This window comes from Nyctereutes procyonoides, unplaced genomic scaffold (genome assembly GCF_905146905.1).
Source record: "Nyctereutes procyonoides isolate TBG_1078 unplaced genomic scaffold, NYPRO_anot_genome, whole genome shotgun sequence".
NCBI classification, from domain to species: domain Eukaryota; kingdom Metazoa; phylum Chordata; class Mammalia; order Carnivora; family Canidae; genus Nyctereutes; species Nyctereutes procyonoides.
The window spans coordinates 8,879,892-8,907,568 of NW_026575021.1; the positions used below are offsets into that span (position 1 = coordinate 8,879,892).

The window sequence follows — 27,677 nt, forward strand, 5'->3', positions numbered from 1 at the left end:
GACATTTTGTGCATGCCAAACCAAGGCAGCTTCTAAGATTTCATTTATAGTTGAGTAATTCTGGTGAATAAAGAGCCAAGAATTGACTGAAGAAAACATATCTTCATGTACAGAACATATCTTCATGACACTTAGAAAAGCTAAATCTAGCAGGTTATTATTATGTGTATATTGCTGGCTTCTAGTCTTCTTCAAACATCACAATTTGGCATAATATTTTAATTTTTTAAATAGTACAAGATACAAGATAATCAGCTGATCATAAAAGAGCATACATTTTGCATATATTTGACATTTTATGTAGTTACTGACAATATTGGAACTAATTAAATTTCATAGTCATAGAATGGATTTTTTTCATAGGACAAATATCCTGCCTTGTATATTTCAAGGAATCTATTGAAAAAAATTGTTTTCTAGTAGCTATAATGAAATGAAATTAATCTTATTGGAAAACTTTAAAAACGGAGAAAAGGGTAGAAATTGTTTAATAAATTCTGCAAGCTGTTGGGAATGTTATTTCATTAACATTTTATTTCTATCACTGGATTTGAGAAAAAATAATTTTAATAAAATAAATAACAGCATAGAATATTTACCCATCTTTAACTGAGTGTCACAAAGTTAATCAGATTGATACCTGTGGGGATGCTTGGGTGGCTTAGTCTGTTAAGTGGCTGGTTCTGGATTTTGGCTCAGGACATGATCTCACAGTCCTGAGATGGAGCCCTACATGGGTCTCCATGCTCAGTGGGGAGTTTGCTTGAGGATTCTCTCTCTCCCTCTAACCCCTGCTCATATTCTCCTCTCTCTCAAATCAATCAGTCTTTTAAAAAATCTTAAAAAAAAAAAAAAGTTACCTGTGAACTTGGAGAACCAGGGCTTAAAAGAAACTATATATATTTCTAGTTAGAAGTCCAAGGAAACTCAGACATTAGCATTCTAGTTCAAGCCTTTTATTTTACAGAATGATGTGGAATCATGCATGGTTAGTAAATGGATTTTGGAGTTCACAGGGACCTGGGTTCAAATCTCTACTTATTGGTTATGTGATTTGGGCAAGATATTTCATCTCTTTAAGAATCAGCTTTCTCTCTCACAGAGGAAGACATAGACATGGCCAACATGCACATGAGAAAATGCTCTGCATCACTGGCCATCAGGGAAATACAAATCAAAACCACAATGAGACCCCACCTCACACCAGTGAGAATGGGGAACATTAACAAGGCAGGAAACCACAAATGTTGGAGAGGATGCGGAGAAAAGGGAACCCTCTTACACTGTTGGTGGGAATGTGAACTGGTGCAGCCACTCTGGAAAACTGTGTGGAGGTTTCTCAAAGAGTTAAAAATAGACCTGCCCTATGACCCAGCAATTGCACTGTTGGGGATTTACCCCAAAGATTCAGATGCAGTGAAACGCCGGGACACCTGCACCCCGATGTTTCTAGCAGCCATGTCCACAATAGCCAAACTGTGGAAGGAGCCTCGGTGTCCATCGACAGATGATGGATAAAGAAGCTGTGGTCTATGTATACAATGGAATATTCCTCAGCCATTAGAAACGACAAATACCCACCATTTGCTTCGAAGTAGAGGGGCCTGGAGGGTATTATGCTGAGTGAAGTAAGTCAATTGGAGAAGGACAAACATTGTATGTTCTCATTCATTTGGGGAATATAAATAATAGTGAAAGGGAATATAAGAGAAGGGAGAAGAAATGTGTGGGAAATATCAGAAAGGGAGACAGAACATAAAGACTCCTAACTCTGGGAAACGAACTAGTGGTGGTGGAGGGGGGAGGAGGGCGGGGGGTGGGAGTGAATGGGTGACAGGCACTGAGGGGGGGCATTTGACGGGATGAGCACTGGGTGTTATTCTGTATGTTGGTAAATTGAACACCAATAAAAAATAAATTTATTATTTAAAAAATCAGCTTTCTCATTAATGAAATGAGGCAATGGTACTTATCCTGGAGGGTTGTTATTCAATAAGTATTGCCTATGACATAGTAAGTTCTCAACAAATGAAAAAAAAAAGAACAATTAATTGAATTACCCAAGGTCACTGAAGCAGCCCATAGCTCTTTGAGGGTGGCCCTAAGCTCTAAACCTTGCTTCCTTTCTAATTGACAATGAATGTTGGGCAAGTGGCTTCCTGTTGTCTCAGTCTTATTTGTGGTCAAATAGCTAGAGGCCATTTCTTCTTCTCTCTTTCCTAAGGAGAAAATAAATGGTAAATAAGAGCTAGATTGTAAGTAATACCTCAGGACCATTTAGACTGTAGGTATTTGTCTGTCTGTCTGTTTGTTTCTTTCTTTCTGAGAAAGAGCATGGACAGGGGGAAAGGCGGAGGGAGAAGCAGACTTCCCGCTGAGCTGGGAGCCCGATGGAGGCTCCATCCCAGGACCCTGGGGTCATGATGTGAGCCAAAAGCAGACACTTAACCATCTGAGCCACCCAGGTGCCCCAGTTTTTGCCTTTTCAGTTATATAAATGATATTTATGCAGAATGATTTAAAATTCAGCAAAGTCATGGAGGGAAACATTTAAAGAAAATGGAATAAAAGTGGAAAATGACAGGCATTGTGTAGCAAAGTGACTGTCAGTGGCTGTGGGTGACCTACAAGGGAAGTAATGTAATTTTTTTTTCATTTTCTTCATTTTTTAAATTTAAATTAAATTGATTAACATATAGTGTATTATTAGTTTCAGAGGTAGAGGTCAGTGATTCATCAGTTGCATATAACACCCAGTGCCCTCCTAATGTCCGTCACCCAGTTATCCCCTCACCCTCTCCCCTCCAGCAACCCTCACTTTGTTTCCTATGGTTAAGAGTATCTCATGGTTTGTCTCCCTCTCTGATTTCATCCTTTTTATTTTTCTCTTCCTTCCCCTATGATCCTGTGTTTTGTTACTTAAATTCCACATATGAGTGAAATCATATAATTATCTTTCTCTGATTGATTTCACTTAGCATAATACTTTCTAGTTCCATCCACGTTGTGGCAAATGGTAAGATTTTATTTCTTTGATGACTGAGTAGTATCCCATCGTATATATACCACATCTTCTTTATTCTTTCATCTGTAGATGAACACCTGGGCTCCTCCCATAGTTTGGCTCCTGTGGACATTATTGCTATAAACATTGGGGTGCAGGTGCCCCTTCAGATCACTGTGTTTGTATCTTTTGGATAAATCCCTATTGGTACTATTGCTGGGCTATAGGGTAGCTCTATTTTCAAATTTTTGAGGAACCTTCATGCTGTTCTCCAGAGTGACTACACCAGCTTGCATTCCCACCAACAGTGTAAGAGGGTTCCTCTTTCTCCACATCCTCACCAACATCTGTGATTTCCTAACTGGTTAATTTTAGCCATTCTGACCAGTGTGAAGTGGTATCTCACTGTGGTTTTGATTTGTATTTTCCTGATATGGAGTGATGTTGAACATTTTTTTCAAGTGTCTGTTGGCTGTTTGTGTGTCTTCTTTGGAGAAATGTCTGTTCATGTCTTCTACCCATTTCTTGACTGGATTATTTGTGTTGAGTTTGATAAGTTCGTTATAGATCTTGGATACTAGCCCTTTATCTGATAAGACATTTGCAAATATCTTCTCCCATTCTGTTGGTTGTCTTTGGTTTTGCCAGCTATTTCCTTTGCTGGTGAAAAGGTTTTTATCCTAATAGTTCATTTTTGCCTTTGTTTTCCTTGCATTTGAAGACGTGTCTAGCAGGAAGTTGCTGCAGCTGAGGACAAAGAGTTTGCTGCCTTTAGGATTCTCCTCTAGGATTTTGATGGATTCTTGTCTCACATTTAGGTCTCTCATTTATATTGAGTCTATTTTTGTGTATAGTGTAAGAAAATAGCCCAGTTTCATTCTTCTAAATGTGGCCGTCCAATTTTCCCAACACCATTTGTTGAAGAGATGGTCTTTTTTTCCATTGGATATTCTTTCCTGCTTTGTCAAAGATGAGTTAACCATAGAGTTGAGGGTCCATTTCTGGATTCTCTATTCTGTTCCACTGATCTATGTGTTTTGTGCCAGGACCTTACTGTGTTGATGATTACAGCTTTGTAGTACAGCTGGAAGTCTGGAATTGTGATGCCTCCAGGTTTCATTTTCTTTTTCAAGATTGTTTTGGCTATTTGGGGTCTTTTCTGGTTTCATACAAATTTTAGGATTGTTTGTTCCAGCTCTGTGAAAAATGTTCATGGTATTTTGATAGGGATTGCACTGAATGTACAGATTGCTCTAGGTAACACAGACATTTTTTTTTTTTTTGGTATATTTTTTTCATTGGAGTTCAATTTACCAACATATAGTATAACACCCAGTGCTCATCCTGTCAAGTGCCCCCCTCAGTGCCTGTCACCCAGTCACCCCCACCCCCCACCCACCTCCCTTTCCACTACCCCTTATTCATTTCCCAGAGTTAGTTTTTTTTAATTTACTTATTTTATTAAATAAGAAAAAAAAAAGCAATCTAAATCCCTGGGATGGATGAAAGGGGTGTTGCCAGAGGTCAGAAGGACAGGGAGAAGGCGCGGTAGCCGAGATTGGTGAAGACATCCACTCGGCAGCTGTTACCTGCGGCTGTCAGGACCTTGCACTCGGGTGCTGCTGGCTGCTGGTTGAGACTGAGGCTAAGCAGCCCTGGCGAGGAGCCAGGCACCTGCGCCTTGAGCTCCCCACTCAGCTGCTACTGGTTGACACAGCGGCCCTGGCCAGCTGACAGAATCAGGTCCTGGTAGAAGGTGACATGTTTCTGTGGCACCCGTATGGGGAAAATAGTCGTGGGTGTGGAGGATCGGAATGGAGGATCTCTCATGTTCTGTCTCCCTCACTGATATTTCCTACTCATTTTCTCTCCTTTCCCCTTTATTCCCTTTCACTATTTTTTATATTCCCTGAATGAGACCATATAATTAATGTTTGTCCTTTTCTGATTGACTTACTTCACTCAGCATAATACCTTCCAGTTCCATCCATGTTGAAGCAAATGGTGGGTATTTGTCGTTTCTAATGGCTGAGGAATATTCCATTGTATACATAGATCACAGCTTCTTTATCCATTCATCTTTCGATGGACAACGAGGCTCCTTCCACAGGTTGGCTATTGTGGACATTGCTGCTCTGAACAGTGGGGTGCAGGTGTCCTGCCTTTTCACTGCATCTGTATCTTTGGGGTAATCCTCAGCAGTGCAGTTGCTGGGTCCTAGGGTAGCTCTATTTTTAACTCTTTGAGGAACCTCCACACGGTTTTCCAGAGTGGCTGCACCAGTTCACATTCTCACCAACAGTGCAAGAGGTTTCCCCTTTCTCCACATCCTCTCCAACATTTGTTTCCTGTCTTGTTAATTTTCACCATTCTCATTGGTGTGAGGTGGTATCTCATTGTGGTTTTGATTTGTATTTCCCTGATGGCCAGTGATGCAGAGCATTTTCTCATGTGCATGTTGGCCATGTCATTGTCTCCTTTGGTGAAATTTCTGTTCATGTCTTTTGCCCATTTCATGATTGGTTTGTTTGTTTCTTTGCTGTTGAGTTTGATAAGTTCTTTATAGATCTTGGATACTAGCCCTTTATCTGATATGTCATTTGCAAATATCTTCTCCCATTCTGTAGGTTGTCTTTTAGTTCTGTTGACTGTTTCTTTTGCTGTGCAGAAGCTTTTCATCTTGATTAGGTCCCAATAGTTCATTTTTGCTTTTGTTTCCCTTGGCTTCATAGATGTATCTTGCAAGAAGTTGCTGTGGCCAAGTTCAAAAAGGGTGTTGCCTGTGTTCTCCCCTAGGATTTTGATGGATTCTTGTCTTACATTTAGATCTTTCATCCATTTTGAGTGTATCTTTGTATACGGTGTAAGAGAATGGACCAGTTTCATTCTTCTGCACGTGGCTGATCAGTTTTCCCAGCACCATTTATGAAGAGACTGTCTTTTTTCCAGTGGATAGTGTTTCCTGCTTTGTCGAATATTAGTTGACCATAGAGCTGAGGGCCCATTTCTGGGTTCTCTATTCTTTTGCATTGATCTATGTGTCTGTTTTTGTGCCTGTACTACACTGTCTTGACGATCACAGCTTTGTAGTACAACTTGAAATCTGGCATTATGATGCCCCCGGCTCTGGTTTTCTTTTCCAATATTCCCCTGGCTATTTGGGGTCTTTTATGATTCTACACAGATCTTAAGATGATTTGTTCCAACTGTCTGAAGAAAGTCCATGGTATTTTGATAGGGATTGCATTAAATGTGTGAATTGCCCTGGGTGACATTGACATTTTCACAATATTAATTCTTCCAATCCATGAGCACGGAATATTTTTCCATCTCTTTGCATCCTCCTCCTGTTCTTTCAGAGAGTAACACAGACATTTTAACAGTATTTGTTCTTCCAATCCATGAGCATGGAACATTTTTCCATTTTTTTTGTGTCTTCCTCAATTTCTTTCATGAGTGTTCTCTAGCTTTCAGAGTATAGAACCTTTGCCTCTTTGGTTAGGTTTATTCTTAGGTATCTTATGGTTTTTGGTGCAATTGTATATGGGATTGATTCCTTGATTTTTCTTTCTTCTGTCTCATTGTTAGTGTATAGAAATGCAACTGACTTCTGTGCATTGAGTTTATGTTCTGCCACTTTGCTGAATTACTGTATGATTTCTAGCAATTTTGGGTGGAGTCTTTTGTATTTTCCACATAGCATATCATGTCCTTTACAAAGAGTGAGAGTTTGACCTCTTCTTTGCCAATTTGTATTCCTTTTTGCTGTTATGATTGCTACTACTAGACTACTAGTAGTATGTTGACAACAGTGATGAGAGTGGACATTCCTGTTGTGTTCTTGACCTTAGAGGAAAAGCTCTCAGTTTTGTTTTTCCCCGTTGAGAATGATATTCATTGTGGCCTTTTCATATATGGCTTTTTTGATATTGAGGTATGTTCCCTCTATCCCTACACTCTGAAGAGTTTTAATGAAGAAAGGATGGTATATTTTTTCAAATGCTTTTTCATCATCTATTGAGAGAGTCATATGGTTCTTGTCCTTTCTTTTATTAATGTGGTGTATTACATTGATTGATTTGCAGATGTCTTTTGATTAGAGCATTTTGCACTTTTACATTTGAGTAACTATTGAAAGATATAAACTTAGTGCCATTGTATTACCTATAAATTCACTCTTTCTGTATATTGTCTCCTTTCTTTTATGGTCTGTTACTTTCGGGATGTCTATTCACCTAAAGCATCCCCTTTAATAGTTCTTGCAGGGCTAGTTTAGTGATCACAAATTATTTTGTTTTCTTTTTGTCCTGGAAGCTCTTTATCTCTCCATCTCTCTGAATGACATCTTTCCTGGATAAAGTTTTCTTGGCTGCATATTTTTCTCATTTAGCACCCTGAATATATCATATGAGTCCTTTCTTGGCCTGACAGGTCTCTTGGATAGGTCTGTTGCCAGTCTTATGTTTCTACCTTTATAGGTTAAGGACCTCTTATCCCTGAGCTGCTCTCAGGATTTTCTCTTTGTTTCTGAAATTTGTAAGCTTAACTATTATATGTTGAAGTGGTGATCTATTTTTATTGACTTTGAGGGGGGTTCTCTGTGCCTCCTGTTGAATGCTTTTTTACTTCTCCAAATTGGGGATATTCTCAGCTATAATTTGCTCCAGTATACCTTCTGCTCTACCCCCCCACCCCTGTTTCCTCTTCTTCTGGGATCCCAATTATTCTAATATTGTTTCACTTTATGATATCACTTATCTCTTGAATTCTCCCCTTGTGATCCTGTAGTGGTTTATCTCTCTTTTTCCCCAGCTTCTTTATTCTCCATCATTTTGTCTTCTCTATCATTAATTGTCTTTTCTGTCTCATTTATCCCTAGCAGTTCGCCTCCATTTAAAAAAAATATTTATTTATTTATTCATTCATTCATGAGAGACACAGAGAGGCAGAGACATAGGCATAGGTAGAAGCAGACTCCCTGTGGGGAGCCCAATGTGGAACTTGATCCCAGGACCCTGGGATCACAACCTGAGCCAAAGGCAGATATTCAACCACTGAGTCACCCAGGTGCCCAAGAGCCTCCATTTTTTATTGCATCTCATTAATAGCCTTTTTTATTTCAATCTGATTAGGTTTTAAGTTCTTTTATTTCTCCAGTAAGGGATTCTCTAGTGTCCCCATGCTTTTTTTTTTCAAGCCCAAGTAGTATATAATCATTATACTGAACTCTAGTTCCGTCATCCTATATATATCCATTCTGATTAGGTCCTTGGCAGTCAGTACTGCTTCTTTTTCTCTTTTCAGGGGAATTTTTCTGTCTTGTCATTCTGTCGAGGGAAGAATAGATGAATGAGAGAACAAAATACTAAAACAACAACAAGAATTCTAGAGAATTATATACTAAACAAATCAGAAGAGATAAAATCATAAAATTTTAAAAAAGAAAAGAAGAATATCAGACAGGTGAACAGAATAGAGCAATACATTTGGTTCTGGGTGTATTTTGGTCTGTTAGAAGAAACTACATCCCAAAATTGTAAAAAAAAAGAAAAACACATGTATGTGTATACATACACATATACACACACATATATATGTATACACATATATGTTTTAGATATGTGAAAAACATGTATGTATATATGATATATACACATGTATGTATATATATTTACACAATATATATACAAAAATTAAATACAATGAAAGGATAGAATGTAAGTGTAAAAGCAAAAATTAAAAGACTTAAAGAGTTGATAAATTAGTTGAAGAGGAAAAAGAAAAAAAATAAAATTGAAAGACTAAATAATCATGAGAAAACAATCTTGAATTCTATATACTATTTTCCCCTAGCCCTGGAGTGAGTTTTGCAGTTCTGTGTGATCAGTAGACTTAGTCTTAGCAGGGTCCTCTAGGTGATCCTCTGGGGGAGGGGCCTGTTGTGTAGATTCTCAAGTATCTCTGCCCCAGGCGGAACTGTACCGTCCTTGCCTGGGGGCCAGGCTAACTAATCTGGTCTGGATTGTTCTACTGTGGCTTTTGTCCCCTGAAGGTTTTCTGTGGCTGATTCAGTTTGTATCATTATGAATTCGGCATTATGTATTGTTGACCTTTTCATGTTACAAAATGAAGTTCCTGGGAGTGTTTACCCACACATGTATGCAAATATTTGGAAAAGAGTAATATAGTTCCAAAACAGGCTTCCTTCAATGTCTTATGAGAAAATTTTGACCTTTGATTTTTTTTCTTACTACTACCACTGCTGTAGCTACTGCGATGTCTATGGAGTACTTAGTATGTGCCAGGCATTGTTATAGGTGTCCTAGACATATTAGCACAGTCAATTTTCGTAGTAATTTGCTGACTATGTATGATTATCATCCCCAACTTAACAGAGGAGGAAACAAGTACAGAGAGGTTAGGTAACTCTCCTGAGCTAATGAGTACAGAACCAGACCCTTTATTGTTTGGCTCCAGAGTGCATGCTTCTACAGTACTGCCTACTACTAATCCATTACGCTGGCCCTGTTGCGATAGCACTCTGTATATTGCTTATTCCCTCATCAGGAAAGCTGAAAATTTGCACAGTTGGAAAGGATAAATAATTGAATTAAATACACTGCTAACAATTATAGTGTGTGGATTTAAATTAACTTCTTCTGACTTATAAAATTTGACATCAGGAATTGATTTCATGTGAAGTTTCAATAGTGTCAAATGTCTATTGGATCACTCTTATGAGCCCCACTAGAGAAAGGCAGTGATGAACTCCCACACTCAACTCAGATGCTGATAGAGGGGTAAGCGTGTAAACCACCACACAACAGTAACAGTGTGACTTGGAGAAGAAATGCGTGCATGATACAGCAGACCTGCCAGTAAGTACAGTTGGATCTTCTTTAGAGCCAGTCATTCAGAGAGCCAGAATTAGTTCATGTGTGTTAACTTGGTAAACTTAAAATGATTGTGGATGATGTGTGGGTCAGTTTGATGTGTTTAGGAAACTGTGTTGTTCAGGAAGAAACATTAGGAACTGTCACACATATCTAGACAATCAGAATTGTTTATAGTCACAAAATAATTTTCAAGGAAACATGCCCTGACTCTGCATCAGTGTTAGAGATCATGGAAACCTTATGTATTTCTTGTAAAATGTTTCAACAGAAAAGAGCCAGAGAGTACAAGCCCTAAGTGATGTTAGGGAATATAAGGAAATCAGGATTGTATGAGAAAAACTGCTCAGTGTAATTAAGTGAAAGTACCTCAATATATTACAATCCTTTGAACACACTGAATTTTGAGACAATATCATTCATAGCCATGAGTCACAGCCATCACAACAAACATATCTACTTACATTTATTGTGAATCAGGAAAGTGCTTTGTATGCATTATCACAGTTAACTCTTACAACAGCCCTGTGAGGTAATCACTGCTGTTCCCTCTGTCTCACCGATGGGAAAATGGAGGAAAACAGAGTTGTTACATGTGCAAGGTTATACAACTAGCAAGCATTATTCATTTACTTATTCAGTATTTGTTGGGTATACTTACCAGGGCCCTGGTACTATTCTAGGGAGTCAGGACTTAGCAATGAGTAAAACAAACTTTTGTAGAAGGACCTTACCTTCTGTGAGGGAGGTAGACAACAGCAGATCAACATGGAAACCTATGATCAGTCAGATGGTATTAAAGATTATGTAGAATAGTGAAGCCCAGGAAAGAGGAGAAGGTAAGGTGTGGGAATGGGCTGTTGTTACTTCTTTATACAGGATAGCAAGGGGGACCTCTCTGATAAGGCAACATTTTAGCAGACACTGGAAGAGAGAGAGGGATACATGTAGAGGAAGAGCATTCCTGGCAAAGGAGGTGCCTGTGCTTGGAGTGTCTGAGGAAGATCAGAGAGGCTGTTCAGTTGCTATGGGTGAAGGGGAGAATGGTTAGAATTTGAACCCAGATTTCATCTGACCCCAAAGCCCACATTTTAACCACTACAGTAATCTAATGGGGCAACCACAGTATTACATAACCCACTGTTATTTTGGAGACACTCTGTATTAGCAAAATGCCTGCTGTCACAGAAAAGAGGAGGGCAGTGAAGGTCTACTCTAGAAGTTGTGTGTAGAGTCAAGAATATGTGAGAAATCCCTGTGGTTTGGGGAGAAGTGCTTTGGAGAACAAAAGTAGGGCACAATTATGGACCATAAGTTTGGAAATCTGGAAGTATACCTCCCCTGCTCAGGTTACTTCAGTGGTTCTCTATTGTCTTCAGAGTTTTGGGGAAATTTTATAGCTTTCCCAAAGACCCATATGAAATTGATCTAGTTTTGAGTGATGATAAAGACCGTTTTCATTACTGCTAAGCTATGCTGCTCTTTTCAGAATGTGAAAGCCATTGCGTAGTCCTTGGTTTCCTGTCACCTACAGAATGATAAGCCTTGGCAGGGAGGGCAGGGCCCTATGTAGAGTCGCTCCTTCCTTCCCCTTTGCCCTTATTTCTATTGCCTGTCTTCTTGCATCCTGGCATGGAGCAAGACAATACTCTTTAGTTCCATGTGCATGGGACTTTGTACTGAAATGACATTCTTCCTCTTATTTTGTGCGCAAGATTTTATATCCTTCTTGAAGACTGTACTGTTTTCCTCCCTAGACTGAGTTACAATTTTTTGCCTTGGCTGCTTTCAGAGCTTACACATCTCTGTACTTGCTCATCATTTCCAGTGGAAATCATTCTTTGAGTCCCTGCCTTCCTAGCCAGGATTAGAGCCCTTGGTCTGTGCTATCAGAAAAATCCAAGGAAGCATGGATCTGCCTCTTATCACATTTTGGGGCAATTATTTTTCTGCCTCTTCTTTTGGGCTCTGTCATTGAGAGCTTATGCATCATTTTTAGCTCTATGGCAACCGCTGAGAATAACACTTGGCATATAGTTTATCAGTTCATTTCATTTAAACCTAGAATATTAGATGCTGCGTTCTAATGATGACAGTTTTGTTCAGAGCAAAATAAGTAGAACATGTTGAGCAGCGTTGTTAATTCACTCAGAAAAAAATAGATGGCAATAAAAATAGTACTACTTAATGAAAGATTATTTTGTGACAGATATTAAATTCATTGCTGAAACACATTATTCCATTATTCTAAATGAAATTCAAACTTGAAAGGTATACCTTATTAGGTATAACTTTAAGGCTAAATTAATGTATTAGAACTTTTAAAACTAAACTTAAAAAAATGCATTCATTTTCAAACTCTTGCAAACTGGATAGTAGGAGGTGTTAGTGGGGCTTTAAGTGGAGGGAAAATGTCCTTAGAAAGGGACAGTTGTCATCTTTGTTTTTTTATACTCAGTTTTTAAAGCGTCACCACAAATGTGTATACTTGGCTACATGCAGAGATCTTCCGGAAGGAACACTGTACTCATTTATAATTTGAACATGGCATGGTGGGTGAGACAGAGGGCTGTTGGAAAAGTGAGCCCAGATGAAACCTTGCGTAATGCAGCGCTTCGTGCTGGATCAACGGTTAATTGTAAAGGCTTCAGAAGTGCCATCCTTACAACCTAAGGCCCAAAGTGGGCTGCTTAAGGCCATGGTTGCTTTGCCTAATTCCTGACTTTTCATTCAGTAGAAACCCCATTCATTAGGAATTCTATTGAGTAGTTTTGGAACAGGAATGCTCATTGCTGTTTGCTTTGTGTTTCCGAGACAAGTATGCTCTCTCAAACTGATATGCTTATAATCACTGCTAAATCATTTTTAGACATGTTTTTAATTTTGGCTTACAAACCATTTATATGTTACTCTAGCAATGTTGAATTATAGTCTGAAATATTTTTAAATGCAAATCCTCAAAGCAGTTTATCATACACTTTTCTCATACTTCTCATAGCACAATGTAGCTTTTCTTCCCTGTTTCTGGGGGGAGGGCTTGATTTTCTTATCTCCTTAATTTCTCAAAATTTTGCACTGATTAAAATGGATTAGATATTCTTTATTTAATCCTAAGACTTAAAGCCTATCAGTAGGAAAGGTTACATTAGTTCTCAGAAAGGATATTTAAGAAATTGTTTTGCTTTCAACTCTTTTCGTTATCCAGCAGAAATTTATTCTAAAGCTCTTTTGTGGTTTTATTGCAGTGACACAGCTGCCAAAGCTCTGTGGGAAGCCTTACTGAGCACCAAGCATAAAGAGGCAGTGATGGAAGTCCGGAGACATCTAGTGGAAGCAGCAAGCAGAGAAAACCTGCCAATCAAAATGAGTATGGGTAAGTATATCCTCTTCTAGGACAGACAGTGATCACAGGCTCTGGGGAACTTGACTTAAGCTTCTCTAAACTATGGGCCAGTCTGGCCAGTATGTCATCTCAGTGAAAGTATTGAAGACATTTGTAAGCTGTTGAGAGAGTAGGCAAGGAGTATGGACACACAGCCCTCAGGGTTCAGCAGTGACCCTCCTTTCTGACTCAACTTTGGGAACTCCTTGCTTACAAAGAGTAACATATTTAGTTTTTTTATTTGATCTGGAGCTATCAAAATTCGGCTGGACCACCTCCTCTTCATCCTGTTCCATTCCTACTCCGCCCCTTGCCCCCACCCACTTATTGTGGATATGAAGGGTCTTTCATTAGTTTGACTTGAGTGAACTACTGTGCTGACAAAACAATTGAGTGGACAGACATGTTCTGACCTGGCCCTTCACTCTTAGCGTAGTCTGCTAATTGTCTACTCACACAAGTGCTGTCTCTTCTCCAACCAGGGTGTTACATACTACATCTTTCTCATTTCTCAGGCTTTTTTTTTTTTTTTTTTTTTACATTCACTTTTCTCTTCAGTATTAGAAGAATCTGGCTGCAATAGAATTTGAGTTTTAAATAAATGGCTTTTTTCTTTTGGCTAAAAAAAATCAGAGGACTCGTGTTTTGATTTTAGAAAAGGAATCTGATGTTTTACTTATTTTTAAAATTAAATAATTTTCTTAACATGGAAATATTTAAATATGGACTTGAATCTGGTTAATAAGTAGAATTTAATTCTGAAACTTTCAGAAGTTTATTTCTTTAAAAATAAAAATTTTCTCTTACCATCTTACTGGATGGGAAAGTTTTTCTTTGCTGAGATTTGTAGCCCAAGTTCTTGATTATTTATAAGTATAAAAATCAAACTATCAAGTTGAAATAGAAGAATGAAATTTTAAAAGTAAAAGAATGGGTGAATATAGAAGGGGAAAAAGTTATAGGATCATGATAAAAAAATATCATGACTCTGAATGTGTAAGGTGACTATATACAAGGACTTTAAGGAGCATAATGATGATAGAAAAGTAAAAGTAACTAGCATTTATTGAGTCAGGTTTTCATCTCTTTTCATGTGTTGATCTCATTTAATCCTTAGAGTAATTCTGCAAAATAGGGACCATTAATATCCCATTTTTCAGAGAAGGAAACTGGTATTGAGAAAAATTAAGTTGCCATTTAGCTGATAAGGGGTAGGACTACAATTCACATTCAGACATTCTGATGTGAGAGAGTATACTTTATTTATAAAATCATCCTATTTCCATATAACCAATGCCAGAAATCCTATGTGTTGTTTTGGAGTAGAAAGAAAGTGCTTCTTTGAGACTATCCTGGAGTTTAACTATTAATTCTCCCCGCCCTCCTTCCCTCCCCCCCTTTCTCTCTCCCTTTTTCTGTCCTCAAGTCTAGATACACATTGATAAGTGTGTTTACTGTATAGAGTTCCTTATCCATGATCATGTTGAAACAAGAACAGGTTCATATTGTGAATCAAGAAAAGTAGGATTGCACAAAGGTTTTGGTGATAAGGTTGATTTATATTGCATTTCAATGATGTAACCTTATGATGCTATCACAGAGCCTAAGTCAATTTTGATTGCTCAATATAGGACTCTTGAAAGATCAACATACTTTACTTTTCTAAAGGACTGTATCTTTTAAATAATATCAAAGCCAGAAATAAATTTTTAAAAAAGACTGGCAACCCTATGAGGAATTCAGACTTAAAGTTTGAGTTTTCACTGACCAAAGGGGAGGAAAAAGCCTCAGATGTAATGAGTTGCATTATTCCAAAACTCCAGACATGGGGGAGAAAAAAGTAGAAAAGATACAGACAGTTGTTAGCAAACTTTGATTGTAAGAAGAACTGAAAACATTGGCCCAAATCACACTTTATCCATGTGTCAACTATAATTTGGTAAAAGCTGAACAGTGCGGCTCCCCGTTTCTGTTTCATATCACTAGTCAGAATTTCTGGTGTGTCTCATTTTCATATACTAACAGATATATAACCATGAACAGTAAGAAAAAGATCTGGAGTTTAAACATAATAAAACATTGGTATTTGAAAATTCCTTATCATATAGCTTATCATAAAAAAAATCATACTCTGGTGTCTTAGCTGGCTGGAATGCATTTTCTAGCACCATTTAAAACTATGAAATATGCTTTAAACTATGTACCATTCTCCCAATCCCTACTGTAATTCTTCTGAAGTATACATTTTTCTGTGACAGAGGCTTCTAGAACTTTTGAGACATTAAACAAATTTTAATTCGAGATTGAGGATTCTCTTATACCTAAATTCACTGAGATGGACCTCTAATTGAAACCTCAGATTTTAAATATAAAATTTCTCAGTACAAGGTAAACTCATTAAAACATTTGAATACCAATAGAAATTAACATTCTGTGAAAGGAAAAAAGTTTAATTACTAAAACAAAGAAAATTCATTTTATCATTTTACATATAAACATATGCCATCTTTCCAAGAGCTTGTTATTAAATTCTCAGTTAGCTAAATATATGTGTTCCAGAAAAGTGATTTTTTTTTTTTTAATTTATGATAGTCATACAGAGAGAGAGAGAGAGGCAGAGACACAGGCAGAGGGAGAAGCAGGCTCCATGCACCGGGAGCCTGACGTGGGATTCGATCCCGGGTCTCCAGAATCGCGCCCTGGGCCAAAGGCAGGCGCCAAACCGCTGCGCCACCCAGGGATCCCCAGAAAAGTGATTTTTAAAACGTTGTAAACTGAATTGCATTTTCCCCACTGGCTTTCAAGATGAAAAATGTATCCTGAAAGTACAAAAGAAATAGACTCTAAGAAAGCCTTTTGTTTGGATTCAAAATGTCCATTTACAAAAGAAATAAGTACAAGATGCCTGTCTGAATTCCGACATTTTACACAGATTCTGTTTCTCTGGAGTACTTCTGTGGTTGGAGGGTCTTCACCAATTTGTCCTATTGCTCTCTGCAGAGTGGACAAACTGTCCAGTGTTTAATGGGTGGCAGGAAGATCATATTGGAGCTGAAGGAAAACAGATCCCAATGACCTCATTCTTTCTTATGTATGCCAGATTTCTTGAGAAAGTATTCTTTGCCTGATACCTCCGTTTCTTCATTATTTCCTTACTTATTAATCTAGTGCAGTCTGACTTTTGACACTTTTTTACTGAAAAGTCTCCCAGACCACTAAATACAAGTTTTTTTTTTTTCTCAGTCCTCATCCTTCTTGACTTCTTTGCAGCATTCACCTCTAGATTCACCGCTGCCTTGTGCATGTGTGTTCTGTGATTGTGATGGGGTGCAAAGCCAGCTATGTCTGGTTCTGTCACCAAAGAGCCAAACTTCCATTTCTCTATCCACAAAAAATAGGGAAAATATCTATTTCCTGGAATATGGAAGGAGAAAGAAAGCTCTGAGCAGAGTGAAGGTCCTGATGAAGCAGACTGGGATTGGTATGCTATGGGCGTCGAAGCAGAAGTCTGGGAGAATGAATCTACATGGGAAACCAGGTTGTATGAAGGTAGTTTGATAAGAGGGAAGTCAAAGCAAGTGAACCGAGTTCAGTAATGTTCCCCTTTCTTTCTGGGAAATATGCTTACTCATTCTTTTCCAATTCACTTGTCCTTTTCTAGTCTTTATGCTGAGTATCTCCTTTTTGATGATGTGTTCTTCCCTTATGCAGAATTCCAAATAGTTTTCCCATTTTCAGCTTAGGTACGATTACATTGTTACCTTGTCCTTTGTACCTTGGGGGAGTCTGTTCACCCCCACCCCCAAATCACCTTGCTTGTACTTGGGATTTCCGAGCTTCTCTCATCACTTCTGTAGAAAGATCTCTTGAGCTACATTTCCAGATGATAATCTGATCCATTACATGGAGATATGTCTTACTCTCCGAGTTCTGGGCACTGTAGTGTCTGCTTCATATATGTACTATTAAATGGGATGAGTTCTTTCAACCATTTGTGAAAAGACAAGGCTTTTCCACCTTGACCATTGCAATCGCCTCTAGTTTGGACCTACAGACAGAGCCCTAGTCGTTAATGTCCCTCCTAAAATGTAATGTCTAGAGCTGAAGAATGCTGTCTTGGTTGTCACCTCTTTTTTGGATTCTATGCTTCTAATGAAGCTCCAAATGAGATTAGTGATTTTTTTGCTTCCCACCAGTGCCACATTTACTATCATCTTCTCTTTTACCACTTCATAATACTGGCTTTAAAAAAACAGTAATAAGTCAAAACACTCTACAGTTTTACTCAATATATACTTTTCAACATCATTGAGAATACTGTGTTTCCTTTACTGGTGCTTGAGTTCATCCAACTGGATGAACTGGATAACAACTACATTTTTATTATATTTGTATCTTTTGTCTTCATTTTGGAGGGTTTTTTAAAATCTGGGATTAAGGGGAACATGTGTGTATATACAGCTGTGTGTGTGAGTGTGTGTGTGTGAGGGAATTGTCAAACTGCGAAAAGGATAGGTTAAAACCCAATAAAATCCGCATACATGTGATACATGGTAATTTCTCAAGGATGAGAAAATCTGGATGCCTCATACGACACATACGCTGATTATGAACTCTCACACTTCCTTGTCTCCATATAGAAGCTGTTACCACAATTTGGAGCATGGGGAAGGGAATTTGATTTTACTCTAACAGAGTTTTGCATGGTTAATTTCATGCAATCCTTTCCACGATCTTATGAATTTGGTACATTTTTTAGTTCCCATTTCACAGACAAGGAGAAATGAGACCCAAGAAAAGTGAAGTTTCTTTTCCAGGATGCCTGTGTCAGTTGTGAAGTTATTGTCTCTCAGATCTAACCTCACCCTTCCACTCTGTAAGGCTACGGCTGGGACTCTGCAGACCACATTTCTGCTCTCCTGCTGCCTCCATTGCTAGAGGGAGATGGCAAGGCTGGCAGGGAAGGAGCCTCCTGTGGACTTCCCTTCTGTTTGTGGGTCAGGGCAGCACTACTGCACCCCAGCAGCAGCAGGGCCGTCCTCTCTGCACCTCTCCCACCCAGGCAGAAGCAGCTTCATGGGCTTACCTCCCCAGGGGAGCCAGCCCAGCTGAGGAGTGCTTCATTCTCAGGCTCAGGCATCTTGAGTTTCAGTCACAGGTTCCTAGGTTGCTGAGGCTGGGACTTCTAGTAGTAAGTTTAATAACAGCAGTGAGAGTGGACATCCCTGTTGTGTTCCTGACCTTAGAGTAAAAGGTCTCAGTTTTTCTCCTTTGAGGATGATATTCACTGTGGGTTTTTTCATGTATGGCTTTTATGATAATAAGGTATGTTCTTTCTATCCCTATACTGTGAAGAGTTTTAATGAAGAAAAGATGCTGTATTTTGTCAAATGCTTTTTCATCATCTATTGAGAGGATCATATGGTTCTTGTCCTTTCTTTTATTAATGTGGTGTATTGCACTGATTGATTTGCAGATGCTGAACCACCTTTGTAGCCCAGGAATAAATCCTACTTGGTTGTGGTGAATAATCCTTTTAATGTACTGTTGGATATTATTAGCTTGTATTCTTGGTGAGAATTTTTGCATCTCAATCTGGCAATGTCTTTGGGTCTGAAATGAGTCTCATATCAATGGGTCTTGCTTTTTTATCCAGCCTGATAGAGTGAGTTTGGAAGTTTTCCTTTCATTTTTGTTTTTTGGAACAGCTTGAGAAGAATAGGTATTCGTTCTTCTTGAAATATTTGGTAGAATTCTACTGAGAGGCCATCCTTGATTATCTTTCTCTTTCTGATAATTATTTTATGCCTTCTGTTCTTAGTTCTGGTTTCCTAGAAGACTGTAGGTATTTTTGTATCTCCTGTTGTGTCTTATACATAGACATTCAGTTAATGATTGCTACTGATCTTAAAGCCTACTTCTTTTTTTTTTAAGATTTTTATTTATTTATTCATGGGAGATACAGAGAAGAGAGAGAGGCAGAGACACAGGTAGAGGGAGAAGCAGGCTCCATGCAGGGGGCCCGACACGGGACTTGATTTTGGGTCTCCAGGATCACATCTTAGGCTGAAGGCGGCGCTAAACCGCTAAGCCACCGGGGCTGCTCTTAAAGCCTACTTCTATCTCCCCACCCCCAAACCCCTGGAATATTCATTCAGTCTCCTGGCTTTATCTTATCTAACACTTTCTTCATCATATCTCTTATCCTCTTCCATCCTCTCTAATAGACAGTATCTTATATTCCTGTCGGTACTGTTTTTGTTCATATTGGTGTTGCAGCAGTTACTAGCAGACCCTGAGTAGTTGGGGCCGAGAACTCTTGTCTATTCTTAGTATTCTCCACACATAACACCAGACCTTGAACTTACTCTATATCCAATAAATGTTCACGAAATCAATAAGTACATTTTAAAATTAATACTATCAGTTGGTATTTGTTATATACTTGTTTAATGAATTGTTCTTTTCTTTCACTCTGTTTTGGAATCCAAGAATGACATTGATTTAGAATGCTAGTTCTTTAACTTTTTGGTCTTAGAACCCCATTCAGTTCTTAAAAATTATTGAGGACCCCACAAGCTTTTGTTTATGTGGTTTATAGCTATTGACTCTCTGATAGGTAGATAATATTGCATTAGAAATTCAAGCAGGGACAGTTTTTTAAAAATATTTATTTATTAATATAAAAATACGGCAAACAGTGCATGTGAAATGAGTGACATTTTTATGAAAAATAATGTTTCTAAAACAAAATAGCGTAGAGTAGCACTGTTTTACTTTTTTGTGCACCTCTAATGTCTGGTTTAATAGAAGACAGCTGTGTTCTCATATTTGCTTCTTCCTTTAATCTGTTATGATATAGTATTTTGGATGAAGTGTATAAAAATAAAATGGCCTTAGAAAGATACATAGTTAGAATATGGAGTACTATTTTAATACCTTTCCAGAAAATTGAAGATATTCTTCTTTGGTATATACCAATTTTACAAGAGGCAATTTTTTACATTTAATTACATTGTGGAATATGAAACTATATCAGTGAATTTTCCATACTGTGTTACATTAAAACCCGTTGATCTCTCTTGGGCTTTAAATGGATCTTTTATACACACATTATTTTATGCCATGTGCATTAGTCACTTGGAAAGTATTGGTTCTCTAAATTTTACAGATCTTCCATATGTTGACACTTATTCTATAATATAAAAAAAGTATCTGTTGATACCCAATTAAATTGTTAGAAAATGTTTAATTATTTGGAATATAAAGATACAGGGACAGATAGAAGTTTTCCAAAAATCATAATTTTCACATAAAACTTGACTTTTGCTATTGACAATACAAACCATTATCCTTGAAGTGACAGGCCTACTTCATTCTTTTCTTTGGGAAAATGTATAAAGAACCAGATTTTTTCATTTGTCTTTACCAATAAAAAGTGTATGCCATGAAAATAGGGGCTAGTTCAGTTCACAACTCAAGTAATTGCACCAGTGCTTTTCCTCAAGCCAATCACTATACTTCAATTTGTACCAGAAGTACTTTTTGTGTATTTCCCATTTCTTTACACAGGATTTTGATGTTTTCTTAAGAGTTGAGATTTGATAACATTAACAACATTTACTGTTTCATCATGACCATTCTGAAGTGAAACTGACTACTTGTGTAATTCAGCACCACTGCCTGTATTGGTGGGAAGGCCCTAGCACTTTTACCCACCATTGTTTTTGTACCATTGTCAACACTACACAGTAACAAAGTCAAGTAACATCTAGTACTATTGTGAAAATAACTTTGTCTTTTTTGACTACCTGATAGTGTCTCAGGAACCCAGAGGTCTGTGGAACATCTTCGAGAACCATCATTTAAAAGAATTCCACATTCCCTGGGGTGTAAGATTGGCACAATTTCCTAGAGATCAGTGGAATCATAGTTGGGTGTCAAAATAGGAGGGAAAAAAGCTCACTGAAAGTTTTTGCCTAGATGTTATCCAGATCTACAGGTAGTAGATAATAATTTTTATTCATTTAAAAGATATTTATTATCTGCACATACTATATTTTAAGTCCTTATAGGGGATAAGAAATGTATGAAGTATTATTTTGTCTTCACATGAATAAATCATTTAATTTTTCTGAATCTGTTTTCTGTTTCTGCAAAATGAGGAGTTAGCAGATTATCTGCTAATATGATAATTAGACGAAATGACTTCTATGAAACATAGTGTCTGTAAAATTTCAAGGCATTCTGTAAAAGTAGGGTATAGTATGATGGAATTATTTATTGTCTCCTGGGCAGGTAAGACACATTATAAACCAACGATTGTGCAACTGCATGTGAAGAGTACTCTACCACATGTAGGGTTGGAATTATTCTGTTTGAAAGATTTGTTCCTGATCATCTTGGTTGGAAAATGTGTGGCTAGAGTAATGGTTTCCAGAAGTGAAAGTAGAGATTTGGGATTTAGTTACCTAGTGATTATGTTGAAACCTAAGTAGTGAATTTCTAAAGAAAATATAAGATTGATCAACTAGAGCTAGAAGGTAGAATGGTTGACAAGAAGGGCTCAGGGCAGAGCCATAAAGAATATCTCTATTTAAGGGTATAAAATTAGTGGATCTAGAGAAACAGAAAGAGTTTTCATTGAATTAATAATTAATAATGCCAGAAATCTCTAAGGCCAGTAAAGAGATCTTCTCTCTTACACGTCATCACCTAAAAGAGAACTTCAGTTGCCTCTGTTTCTCTGTTTTCCTCATCTGCAAAATGGGAATCTGAATTTCTAACATCCCTTCTTCAGGCATTTACCTTCTGGCTCTATATATATATATTTTTTTTTTTTTCTGGCTCTATATTTTTAACTTAAATTGGTACATCTTTTTTCTCTTCTTTTTTCCTCATCTGCCTCTTCCTCTTCTTATTTTTGTGTTTCTTCAACATTAGAGATCTTCAACATGAGAATATGGGCTAGGAGTTTAAAAACTCAAGAGAAAAAAAACCCACAAAAATCTCGAGAGAATGATATTATAATGAGAAGCCCGTGGCTACAGGGTGGGAGTTTCTTTACCTGGAGGCTCCCCTAAAAGCAGAAATTCCTTTTCACGTCAGAGCAGACCCACCAAGGAAATGATCCTTCCCTGGCAGTCTGGGATACAGCCCTCTAGATAACAAGGATAATATGTCTGTTCCCTTCCACGTTCTCTCTTGAGTTTATAAATGTTGATGCAATGTTTAACCTCAGGAAGGCTGCATTTCCAAGGAAAACCAAACCTTAAATGTTTCTGGTGGTTTTATATTTCAGTGTTTTGTATAATTTTCAGGGAGAACTATTTATTTTCTATTTGTGACCCCTGGTCTTTCAGCAGTTACACTTTAGTGCATGCTCTCCTGAAAACGTTTTACAATAAACTTCTGAATTTTGGAATCATTTGATTGAATTGATTTGTATAATTAAAATGCACTTTTTGCATTAGTTTCTTAGCCTACCTTTGTAATGCTGTAGAGCTCAAAATTTGTGTAACGAGAAACATACACAATTTAAAGGATATCCCGGGACACCTTCAGTATATATGGTGTTATAAAAATATACATCAATTCCCAGCTGGACTTTATCCAGGTTTCACTATACAGATGGCTGTGTATACTGCCCTTCAGATCCCTACGGGAGAAGATTTATAACATCTCCCCTCTTCCTCCTTTAATAACTTGTTTCAGTGTCTAATAGTCATCGCGATGGTGAAGTTTTTTTCTCATTTCTGACTTAAATCTCTCCACCTGCCTGTTAACCATATATCTTTGCCCTTTGACCTCAATAGAAGTGGGAAGCAGGCCATTATTATTACTCTTCTATTTCTTTAATAATCTGTTGAAAGACAATGCTTCATCCATTGTACAAATCTGTTTATTGTACCTGAGACAGGCATGATTTTATTTCAGAATCGAGACTATTTAAAAAATAATACTAGCACATGCTTCTAGAAAATTCAAATCATAATGTATATGAAATAAAAAGCAAAAGTATATCCTCCCTTCCCACCATCTTGCTCTTCAACGTAATCTTTGTTCCTAAATTAGTATGTTGCTTTCCAGGCCTTTTTCTATGTAACTAGGTCAGAAAGTAAGTAAATAAATCTGTAAAAATATTATGAGAACAATAAAATAAAGATTCATACTAATCATATGGCAATGTAGTTTTCATTGTGATTCTTTTCTCTCATTCTTATTAGTGTTTTGGTTTCCCAACATAAAATACCAGAAGGAAACTTAGTGATACAGTAGTGTTTCATTTTAAACACTACACGTACAGTTTTAAAATTATGTTAAATTGTAAAATTTAATCAAATTTAAAATGTGTGAAAATATTGATACAATCATGGAAAACTGACAGTATCAACTAAAGCTAAGTATACACCCACCCAGCAAACGTGGGCATATAATACAAATGAGTGCTTATGGCCACCAAAAGACATAATAGAATGTTCGTAGCATCATTATTTGTAATGGCCCTGAATTGTAAAATCTAAGTGTCCTTCAAAGCCAAAGAGATAAAGAAACTGGTATAGTCATATAGAGCAATAAAGCACAGTTATAAAAAATGATTGAAATTCTGGATAATGTTTTTTTTTTTTAAATTCTGGATAATGTTGAGCAAAAGTTAGACCCAAAAGAATACATATGTATAACTTCATTTATATGAAGCTCAAAAGCATATAAAAAATGGTCTATGGTAGTAGAGATAGAAGTAATGGTCTAGGGATCCCTGGGTGGCACAGTGGTTTGGCGCCTGCCTTTGGCCCAGGGCGCGATCCTGGAGACCTGGGATCGAATCCCACATCGGGCTCCTGGTGCATGGAGCCTGCTTCTCCCTCTGCCTCTCTCTCTCTCTCTCTCTCTCTCTCTCTCTCTCTGACTATCATAAAAATAAAAAAAGAAGTAATGGTCTAGCTTTGTGGGATTATTGACTGGATAAGTATATGCAGGAGTCTTCGAGAGTATTGGACATATTCTATATGTTGATCTGGATGGTGGTTACATGGGTAGGTATGTATTTAAAAATTAACTGATCTGTGCACTTAATATTTGTCTACTTTGCTTTATGTTATATTCCTCACTTTCCACCTCCATCATACCGAGTCTGGAGTTGCTGGTACCTTTTGGGGAGGTGGCTCCCTCTGTTGTACTACCCTTTTATGTGTTCTAGGCAAAGCTTTTTTGGGTGACTGAAGGTAGGAGGTTTATTTTTATTGTCTGTTTTGCTCCATCATTTAGTACTCTTCCTTTCCTCTTTTACCTTCCAGGCATTTATATTTTAGTTACATTTTTTTTTATTTTTATTTTTTAAATATTTTTTTTCTTTATTTATTTATGATAGCCACACAGAGAGAGAGAGAGTCAGAGACACAGGCAGAGGGAGAAGCAGGCTCCATGCACCAGGAGCCCGATGTGGGATTCGATCCGGAGCCCCAGGATCGCGCCCTGGGCCAAAGGCAGGCACCAAACCACTGCGCCACCCAGGGATCCCTATTTTAGTTACATTTTTAAAAAATATGATAAAATGATAATAGTATTATATTTAAAAGTTAGAGTTCACTTAGAGTTATAATTACTTGAATATTCTCATTTCTGCTTTTCTCATTTATAACTAAGTATAACTAAGCACAGTTATGTCTCCCAGTGAAAAATTTCATTCAGGTTATATTCCAATATAAGTGGATTATAACAGTATATCTCTTTCATAACTGAGGAAATTTGGGTTTGGGTTTTTTCTTGAGGTGATGAAAATGTTCTCAAATTAGGGTACCTGGGTGGCTCAGTGGTTGAGCATCTATCTGCCTTTGGCTCAGGTCATGATCCCGGGGGTCCTGGGATCAAGTTCTGCATTGAGCCTGCTTCTCCCTTTGCCTACCTTTCTGCCTCTCTCTGTGTCTCTCATGAATAAATTAAAAAAAACTTTTTTTTTTTAAAGAAAATGTTCTCAAATTATATGGTGGTTATAATTACACAACTCTCTAAATATACCCAAAACCACTCAATTGTATACTTTAAGGGTGAACTTTATGGTATGTAACAAAACAAAATTCAGCCAAAGTTTAAAGATAAATTGAGAAACTCCCTTAAAATGTAGAAAGAACAGGGCATTGAAAAGATGACAGAAAAGATAAAAGATACAGAGAACCAATCCAGACTATCCAAGAACTATATTAGGAGTTTCAGAAAGAAAGAGAAAAGGACGCCTAGCTGACTCAGTGGTTAAGCATCCACCTTTGGCTCAGGGCATGATCCTGGAGTCCCAGGATCGAGTCCCACATCAGGCTCCCTGCATGGAGCCTGTTTCTCCCTCTGCCTGTGTCTCTGCCTCACTCTCTGTGTCTCTCATGAATAAATAAATAAAATCTTAAAAAAAAAAAAGAAAGCAGAGAATAAGAAATTAGCAAAGAAAGCATGTGAGAATTTCCCCAGGGTGAAGAAAGATATAATCAAATTGAATAGGCTTATTGAGAAGAAAGTGGAACGAAAAAAAGACCTCTAAACTAAACATAATCACTGTGAATCCTTAGAGTACAAGAGAATAGGATTCTAAAGGCCCAAAGATGGAAAAAAAAAAAAAAAAGCTCACCTACAATGAAACAGGAATTAGACTGGCACACATTCTTTATCAGCAACCCAGAAAACCAGAAGAATATGAAAAATGCATTTTTGGCCACCTAGAATACCAGACCCTAATCAACTATCATGAAACTCTGAGGGCAAGAAAATGCCTTTTCAGGGATACAAAAACTCTGCTTTCTTCAAAGTTGTTTTTCTAAGGAAGTTACTTGAGAATGTCCAGTAAAACAAGACAGTATACCAAGAAAGAAAAACCAGGGATTTAAGGAAACAGTTCCAACAGAAGAGAGTAATAAAAGGAGTTCCAGGCTGCTGGCTGTGCAGAAAAGCCTGGAAAACAATCTGCCCATGTTGGAATGGGAGAATGAAAGGTTTGACAGTATTCAGGGAGGGAAAAAAACTCCCATAGATTCCAAAGATAGATAGTGTGTTTGAGGTTAGTATACTGTAAAACTTTGGTTAAGGCAGATAATGCAAAGAAAGAAAGAGGAAAGAGAGAAAAAAAAAAGGAAGAAAGAAGGAAGAGGGGAGGGAGGGAGTGAAGAAGGAGGGAAGAAGGAAGAAAATACACCACAAAGCATTCTAGGAACAAAGTGTATTATATGCATAAGGAAATGTAATCATGGCACATAATTTGACTCTGTCATTAATAGTTATATAGTTTATAATGATGTAAGCACTGTTGATTGATTTCGAACTTTCCTAGAGAAACCATAGAAAAAGCACATAAGACTAAATTATGGTCACAGAACAAAATGTAAATGCCAGTCATTCTGACAAGGTAAAAAAAAATAAAAGTACAGATGATTTGCAAGATGAAAGGGGAAAATAAGAAGTAAGGGGAAGTGTAAGGGGGGCTGTTACCCTCTTAGAACATAAAATGTGTGATACCATCTGTATTTGACAGAACAAAAAAGAAAGTTTTAGTGTATAATGTAGGTTACAAAGATAACAACAGATGGGGGCAAAATGTTTGAACCTTTATATCTGCTTATAGACTATCTCAGAGTCTCTTTGTTGTGTGTTACCATCCCTTCTTATTTTTTTCTATCATTCTGATGGAGTAAGGAGAGGTTGTAAACCTGTGTGCTCAGTCTACACTCTGAGCCTTTTGTATGTTATTCACAAAGCTCCTAAACCATCTTTCATGCACAAGATTCTGGCTCTCTTCCATCAGCTATTGAATGAACATTAGAAATTTTCTCTAATGGTGCTGCCTACCAATCAGATGTTTAATTTTAGTAGAGTTGCCACCTTTTATATATATATATATATATATATATATACACACACACACACACACACACACACACACACATATATCTCATTGTGGGTGTTTTTGCTATAACGTGTATACATTCCTGGAAAAATTGTCTTGCACACTTACTAGAAATCAGGGTTCATGATAAAAAAATACCATTAGTAGAGAGGCCCATTCAAAACTCTTTGCAAATTAATAACCAGTAACTAACTGACAAAACCAGTAAAAGTCTTGATAAAATACCAGCATAGTTAAAAAGGATATGCTAAATTTCTATAAATAAATGCTACAGTATATATAGGACTTTGTGTGAACAGAGGAGTTGAAGGAGTTCTCACTGGAGGGGGATATAAAGAGGAGCAGAGGCTGTTTAGTTGCACCAAAGACTGGGGGAGAGTCAAACAGGAAGCACTTCCTAGCCAGGGCATGTGTCTAGGCAGAGCCAAGAGGAAGAGCTGGACATGTGTGGGCCCTGCATGTGGTGAATGGGCCCTCTTGTGGCTTGCCGGGTCCAGCTGTGCTTGTTTACTT

The 27,677-nt window shown here is 37.6% G+C and overlaps 1 protein-coding gene across 3 annotated transcripts in view; it reads left to right on the forward strand.

The window, feature by feature from the left end:
- The window catches only part of SCFD2 (sec1 family domain containing 2), a 417,410-nt gene that overhangs the window by 56,380 nt on the left and 333,353 nt on the right, over window positions 1-27,677 (forward strand). For all 3 annotated transcript variants that reach the window (XR_008666596.1, XM_055341440.1, XM_055341439.1), the window contains exon 3: window positions 13,143-13,270. Coding sequence is in view for 2 of the 3 variants with exons in the window: in XM_055341440.1 (XP_055197415.1) it covers window positions 13,143-13,270 (128 nt within the window). In the remaining variant the exon portion in view is untranslated. The remainder of the gene's footprint in view (window positions 1-13,142; window positions 13,271-27,677) is intronic.